We start from the raw sequence: 8,528 nt of genomic DNA, 5'->3' as shown, positions 1-8,528 counted from the left end.
TCTCTCCCCTTCGTTCATTTTCATCGTTCTGTGGATGATGCTCAATTTGTGATTCATCACAGTAAATCATCTTCTTGGTGGTTTCGCCTCTCACTATCGCCGTGAGTACCCCTTCTCCCTAATTGTGTGTTTGTTTTTTTAACTACATTAACTCTATACGCATTGGCAATCTGTATGGTACATACAAAATGAGAATTCATATGGACCATACGGATGGTCGATCCAATCCGTATAGTTTTATATATTTTAATTATTTTACTAATAACTATTTTAATACTTTTATATATTTAAAAATCAATGTATAAATTAATGTTTTTATTTAATTATTTTATAAATAAATATTTCAACACTTTTATATATTTAAAATAGTTATATATAAAATAATTAAATAAAAAATGTGGAAATCTTTATAATGTATTTTTTTGAAAATTTAGTTAAATAAAAAATAGGTAATATTGTACAAGAAAAATGTTATTTATTAATATATTTGTATAAATATTATTACATTAATAATATTAAATATTTATATAAATAGTGATTTCAAGTACAAAAAATTTAAAAATTGATTTATACATTGATTTTTAGATATATAAAAGTATTAAAATAGTTATTTATAATATATTTAAAATAAATTTGTACATTGATTTTGATGATATATTTTAGTTTGCTTGATTAATCATTTAAAGTTAATTTAATTTTTTTTAATCACATTTCTTAAAATATACTACATTTAATAAATACTACTATGATTTTAGAACATTTATTAGTATGGTTTTATTTTCAATTTAAGATTGTTTTGTTGAAGTTGTGGATTGATTTGAATTATTAGACTACTAGTTGGACATGTGTAATCTTTTGATCCCACACACAAGGAGATAGTGTAGATTTTAGGTCACATAATGTTAAGTGAATATGTATTATGGGTGAATAAAGTGTTTAGGTTAGAAGAAAAACATAACCGGAATATGTTTAAAAATATTGTAAATTTTTTAGTTACTTCTTCAGTAACAAAATTAAAGGATATTTTTTTTATGAAATATGAAACTCAACTATTATTTGAATGATGCCATTAATTAATATTAATGTGCAAATTTTAAAATTATGGTTATAACTAATGCAACTAATGAAATTCCATATGTATAGCCTATACAGATTGACATATAATAATTCATACTTCTATATATATATATATATATATATATATATATATATATATATATATAATAATAATAATAATTTATCTCTTAATAAAATCTATGAATTGTTATTACTTTTAATTAATTCTAATTATTTATATCTAAATTTATTTATTTAAAAAACTTCAATGTAAAAATTTATTTTAAAATTTTCTACACTTGACAAAAACTATTTATGTAACAATAAAAAAATACTATTGTAACATTTATGTGGATATATCAATAAATATGTTTTTTAAAATATAGTATGACACAATTTTATTATTTTTTTGATACATATAATAGTATATTACATTGAAACTGATAAGCGTGCGCGCGCGCACACACACACACACACACATATATATATATATATATATAATCATTTATATCTATATTTTCATATTTTATACACTTGAATAAACTATTTATATAAATTTTCTTATACAATATCACAATTTTTTGTTATTTAACTAAAATTTAAAAAATTAAAATTTTCGTAACTTAGACAGATTGTTAATTTGTATGGTACATATGGATCGTTCGCAGATGTTAAAAACTAACCTCCTTCGTCGTTGTCAGCTCAACACCCACCATGATGATAACCACAAACTCAATGCAGCATGTAATCAACCACCACAAAATGCATCTCGACGAAACCAACCACAACGGAAAGAGGAGCTCAACCAACATCCAAGATAGTGAATGGTGTAAGAAGAAAAGGATAAAGAAAGGAATGAATAAGAAGTTAAAAAAAGGATAAAGTTAGAATTATTAAAAATATGTTGGATGTAAAGGAAATTGGGCTAGTGTAAGAAGAATAACCCTTTAATTCTTATGAAGAGATCGTGGATGAACCTCTTGAACCTTTTGAGATCCATTATTGGACTAAGAGATCATTGATCTCCCACATTACAAGTTGGCATTTTACAATATGTGAAGACATGACACTAATGTGTGTAGATATAATAATACGGAGAATGTTAAAACATACAAAAAAATATTGAAATACACATATAATGTGAAAAGATTCAATTATTTTAGTGCGTGAAAAGATTCAATTATTTTAGTACTTTTAATATGTTTGATTTTTATTTTATTTCCTATCAAATATTTTTCAAAAAGATTACTTCAAAATGAACAAAATATTATAAAGACTAAAATAAAAAATAGATATATTAAAGGGAATGCAATAGAAATAACAAGGACCAAAATCAATAAAAGAAATTTTATAGGATCCAAAATTAAAAAAAAAAACTAAGATAATTTAAAAATTAAGAGTCTATATTAACTTTTTTAACAATATAAATACTAAATTAAACTAAATAAATAAGATAAAATAATTTTTGCTTTTCAAATATAATTTTCAGAATGAGCCGTCGTGTTTAACAAAAATAAATAAATAAAATAAATTGTAAATTTAATTTTTAGTTCTAAAAAATACATTATGATTATCCCTATGTTCACCACCACTACAACAATTGCTACCACCTTAATCTCATCATTGTTAGATTGTTAGTGATATATATATATATATATATATATATATATATATATATATATATATATATATATATATATATATATATATATATATATATATATAAAATTATTTGTTACTTTATTATTTTCTAGTAGATTTAATTATTTTTGTATCGATATTTATTTTATATTGTATTTTTTAGTAGTGAGAGATAAAATAAAATTATTAAATCATTTTATTTATCTTTAATTTACAATATTTTTTAAAAAAAACTAAAAACAATTAGTTTAAACTTAAAACTGATTTTGGTTTTTTTAAAAATTTAAAACTAAAAACGAATGGATAACATCACATATAAATGCGTTTTAAATATTTTGGATAGCAATTCCGTGCACACGAAGTGACCCAATTTGGTTTCAGTTTCTCGAATTCTGGGAACGTGTCTCCGCCCTCTGATCTCTTCCCCTTCTCCGCAAGCAAAACCCCAATTTCTTCTTCACGAACCCTAATTCACTCTTCCCATTCCAAATCTCAATCACCTTTCTGATTCAATCTTTCTCTCCTCGCCAATCTCTTCGTTCACCTCGCAAATCAAGGTTAGTACGCGATTCTGATTCTCTTTTTCTCTCTCTTCTCTCTGATCCTAAATCATGTCATGTTTTCTCCGTATGCTTTTCGTTTGTTTGCCGAATCGCTGAATATTAGTATCTTGCTTTAGTTGCGTATGCTTTTTCGTTTGTTTTCATGGTTTTTGCGTCCTCTCTCTCTGTCTCTCTTATGAATTGATTTTTCTATATCCTTCCTTCCAGTTTATTTTTGATAACTAGTTATAATTTATATTCTCTATTCATGTCGATTCTTTGTTAAGATGTGACAGTATGATCCTTTCACTGCTCCACACTTGCGTATTTCCTGATTTTTGTTTGAACTTTTGAGCAGTGCTCATGGATAAATGAATATGGCTGACTCTTTGAATTGTATGTTTTTCTCTATATAGATTTTAGGTGTTTTATGAAAATACCGAAATGTGTTAAGGCAATGAATTAAATGAGGTTGTGACCTGGTTGAACGTATGGAATTAACGTGTGCGTGTGTGTGTTGGCGGTGGTTGTAGATTCAGTAATCTAGTCATTGACAATGTATATGAGTATCTGGTTGATTTGAATCTTCGATTAAGGACACATTGTTTGATGAATTGTCTAACCCAAGATCTTCCTCCTTGCTGTGTCATGGATAAATAAATTTTGTTTTGGTCCGTTGAAATTGGGAGCCTGCACAAATTGTCAAGTTTTGGGTGTGTTTTCAAATGCTAACAAAGCATATTATATAATCTGCATGATATAAATCCGACCAAAGCATATATAGTGTATGGTAAAGTTAGGGGTGGGCTTGGTTTGGGAAAAATAAAACCAAACTAATCCATGGTTTCCACCAAACTAAGCCTTTTCAAAACCGGTTTTGATAAACTAATAATATTTGCAGACAACAACTGTGTGTTAAGAACACAGATTATAGAATATCACACACCACGGCTATTCCAATGATAAAGTGTTGGATGAATTCATGATATGCTTCAGTTGTTACTTGTGATTTTAGTTTCATGTGATGGGGGCTTTTATGACAGTTATTGTAGTAACTGTTGATTATGATTGTCTAAGTCTGGTTATGCTTATAATTGACCATGGTCCAGAGCTTTATCTTATTGGGGACCAGTAGTTCAGTGCCACTCTGGTGGCTGTACCTTTGTTTGTGAACAAGAATTATCACTCAATATTATGCATGTTTGCACCTTGCAGTCTACTTCATGATATGGATCACAATGGGCTGGTCATATTAGAGTTATTATTGAGGAAGAATTGTAGAACTTGTAATATCTTGAAATTGGATGAAAGAACAATTGCTATTTAATAACAGAAATTGAGAAAATGTTGTGTGGTATACCATTATAACTAATTATAGGAAAATACAATAAATGTCTTAACAATGTAATCTTTTCTGACCTGTTTTAGCAATTGTTGCTTTTGAACTACTATATATTTGTTTTATGTTGAATATAGTCTTCTTTACACAAAATAGACTTGACCCCTGGAAGGTTACATTCCTTTACTGGGAAAGAGATAGAATCTTTTCTTGCTTCTGTTTTTTTTAAGCCTTGTTTCAGTTCCTGATGGTTAAGTTTCTTTTTCTCTTCGCAGGTGAGGGATTCGAATTGAAACCTCAAGATGCCAGCCACAGCAGGAAGGGTTCGTATGCCTGCGAACAATAGGGTTCACAGCAGTGCAGCGCTTCAAACCCATGGCATATGGCAAAGTGCCATTGGCTACGACCCTTATGCACCCAATAAGGAAGATAAGAAGGATTCTTCTCAAAATCTGCCAAATGCAGAACCTGATGCTGAGAATGCATATGCTAGCTTCCAGGGGCTTCTACAGCTTGCTAAGATAACAAATGCTGAGGTGGATGTATCCCGTGGGGCCTGCAAAAAGTGTGGCCGTGTTGGGCACCTCAAGTTTCAGTGCAAGAACTATGTGAAAATCAAGGATGAAAATGAGAAGGATCCTGAAGCAATGCAGCCTGTGGGGTTGGTTGGATTGGATAAAAAGTTGAAGGCTGGCAAGGTGGATAGGGGAAGCAATGTTGAGAGCTCTGAAGAGGAGGAGGAGGAGGATAGTGAAAGTTCAGATTCTGAGATTGATTCGGAGATTGAGAGAATTATTGCTGAAAGGTCTGGGAAGAAAATTAGTGGGAAGAGAGGTTCTTCTAGAAAGAAAGGGGATTTGGATGATGATGGATCAGACGAAGATTCAGGCAAGAGGAGAAAGAGAGGTAGGTCAAAGAGGAGGAGTGCCAAGAGGGAAGTTAGTGATTCCGATGATTCAGGTGAAGAAAGGAGGAGGAGGAAGAGAAGGTGGGAACCCAGGAGGAAGAGGGACAATTCTTCAGATGAAGACGATGAGTATAGGCACAGGCATAGAAAGAGTAGGAAGGAGAAGAGGAGAAGGAGAAGCCGACTATCAGATTCTGATTCCTCTGAAGATTCCATAAGAAGGCACAAGCGAAAGAACAAGAGGGCCTCATCATCATCTGACACTGATTCAAGGAGGAAGGGTAGGAATGACAGTAAATCAGAAAAGAGAAGGAGCCGTCACCATGCGAATGATGAATGATTAGTGCTGTAGTCAATTTTATGCCCCTTGATGTTTCTAAATTTTCATGTATCATACACCTATATGCTTGTTTAAATAGTGTACCTTGCTTTGCTTGAGTTTCGGAGTTTGGATGTTCAAATACTCTGACTACATTGACTTCTACTCTCGTTTGAGATTAAATACGTGGCTGGTTTGTTTTGCACGAGCTTATAGGTGTTCTTGTATAGCTTTACTGTCAAGAGCTGAAGGAACTTAGTGTATACTCCTGGTTTCTATATGCTAGTCTCAATGTTTAAATTATAAATTTAGGTCCTTATAATTATTTAGTCCTATAATTTTTTTAACATATTGATCTCTACAATTGTTTTAGCAAATTACTCTAGTTTATTAAAGTTATAATGGTGTTAAAGTTTTTTTTATACAGGGAATAAAAAAAAGTAATGTGTTAAGTGCATGGATTAAATGGTAGAATTTTCTTATTCAGACAATCAATAAATAATGTTAGCTACAGGGACCAAAATTTCAATTTAATCAAAGAATAAATAAAGTTGATTCTTCGTTTTGATTAAAAACATTCACTTTTAGTGTGTCTACCCAAAGACAAGGGTTTAGGCATCAAAGATATCAACACTTTTAATTTGGCCCTTCTTAGTAAATGGATGTGGAATCTTATGCAGCACCAAGGGGCTTTATAGGTTATAGTTTTGGAGGCTAAATATGGGGATGGAGGGGTTTAACCGAAGAGGAAAGTTCAAATCTCCGGTCAATATGGAGGAGAGACTTAAAAAGAGCTATTCATCATTCACACCATGATAAGATCCTACAACATGAACTCAAATGGAAGGTAGAAGCTGGGGATAAGGTAAAATTTTGGGAGGATAGGTGGATTTGTCATGAGCAATCACTAGCTAAAAAGTATCCTAGGCTCTACATGATCTCTTCTCAACAAAACCAGCTTATTGGACAATTGGGGAAGCATAATAACTCTGGTTGGGAGTGGAATTTTAATTGGAGAAGACCGCTGTTCGATAGTGAAATTGAATTGACTATCACTTTTCTTTCTGAAGTTGAAGGTAAGTCTATTTACAATCAGGGATCTGATAGCTGGGAATGGACAGCAGACTCGTCGGATATCTACTCTACACATAGTGCTTATTCAATGTTTTGGGAGGAGGCAGCAGTTGAGAGTACTGAGGAATGTTTTGAGGAGCTATGGAAAATCAAGATTCTTAGTAAAATAGCAGTTTTTGCATGAAGGTTATTTAGGGACAGGCTACCTACAAAATCAAATTTGCGGGCTAGACTAGTGCAGATTTTGGATATAACATGCCCCTTTTGCATAAGGATGGAGGAGGATGCACCCCATCTTTTTATCCACTGCATTAAGATCCAACCTTTATGGTGGGAAACAATGTCTTAGATAAATATGAAGGGTGCCCCTCCATTGAGCACAAAACATCACTTCATGCAGTACTCCTTTTTGCAGGTTGAAGGCATTAGGAATAGGAGGTGGCAATATTGGTGGTTGGCTATAACATGGTCCACTTGGCAGCTTAGAAACAAAATCTTATTTTCCGACACAACATTTGATGGAAACAAACTGTTTGAAGACGCGACTTTCCTAATGTGGACTTGGCTTCATAATTTGGAGAAGGATTTCACATTGCATTTTAATCAATGGTCAAGTAACCTCCGATAACATTTTTTGCAGCAGTAGGGGTTAGATTTTTTGGATCAAAACACATGTATACTCATCTTCCCATAGTTTGGTTCCCAATCAGACTTATGTTGTCTAATTGAGGAACCATTTTTATGGAGTCTAACATTGTAATCAGTACCCCTGGTACTTCCTTTTATATATATATATATATATATATATATATATATATTTATCTTTGCCGATAAAAAAAATTCAAATAGGATAAAAAAATTAAAAAAGTGAAATGAAATTCTTTAGGGGGGAAATGGTACGGGTATCCCTTCATTTTCATGACGAAATGTCTTTTCCTATATTGAAGAAATATCCATTCTCTTGGTTTGAATTTTTTTACTTTGTTCTTTTTCAAAAACCCACGAATAAAAAGTAGAAATGACTTATTTCCATTCCCATATGTTTCGAATGCATTCCAATAATTTCCTCCCACCAAATCGTTACTAAGATATGTTGAGTGATGAAAACTGTGCATAAATTGTATTCCCAGAACTATCAAGTTCGATGAGCATTAGATTTTAGATCAATTTGTTTAAACTTATGTGTTAAAATAAAAATTTATTTTAGATCAAATTTTAGATCAACTTTTTATTTTTTAATTTGTTTACCTAAATTATTTCTGCTTAAAAAATATTTTTTTTTATTAATTTTAAGAAGTAAATCTTATCTATTTCTTTTAAAAAATATTTATTTATTTTTTTAAATTTAAACAAATTCACCCGATTATATAATTTGATTATGATGTGATGAAACTATAGTCTAAGTAGTAAATACATGAAGAACCATTTTTTCCACGTCTGCAATATGCATTCCAGTCAGATAGCATCCTTCAACTTTCTGCTCTCTCTCTAGATTTGACATCTTGTTCTTGCTTGCAATAAAACAAATGAATAAAATAAGTAACGTGGCAAATAAATCGGAAGAACAGATTCCCAGTTAGCAAAAGAAATGGGAGACAATATGTCATGTCTGTTTCTACTTTGTAACGTTGCTTATAAGTAGCAACCACT

General features: G+C 31.0%; 1 protein-coding gene across 1 annotated transcript; it reads left to right on the top strand.

Annotated features, from left to right (window-relative positions):
- Positions 1-3,035: 3,035 nt before the first annotated feature.
- On the top strand, positions 3,036-6,082 carry LOC114403468 (CAX-interacting protein 4-like). The gene is made up of 2 exons (XM_028366468.1): positions 3,036-3,254; positions 4,854-6,082. The coding sequence occupies exon 2, from the start codon at positions 4,881-4,883 to the stop codon at positions 5,823-5,825; it is 945 nt and encodes a 314-aa protein (XP_028222269.1). The 5' UTR covers positions 3,036-3,254; positions 4,854-4,880; the 3' UTR covers positions 5,826-6,082.
- The last annotated feature ends 2,446 nt before the right edge of the window (positions 6,083-8,528 follow it).

The sequence above is a fragment of the Glycine soja genome, chromosome 20 (assembly GCF_004193775.1).
Source record: "Glycine soja cultivar W05 chromosome 20, ASM419377v2, whole genome shotgun sequence".
In the NCBI taxonomy this organism is placed as follows: Eukaryota; Viridiplantae; Streptophyta; class Magnoliopsida; order Fabales; family Fabaceae; genus Glycine; species Glycine soja.
The sequence above is the reverse complement of the archived record's forward strand: the minus strand, read 5'-3'. Positions and strand labels throughout refer to the sequence as shown.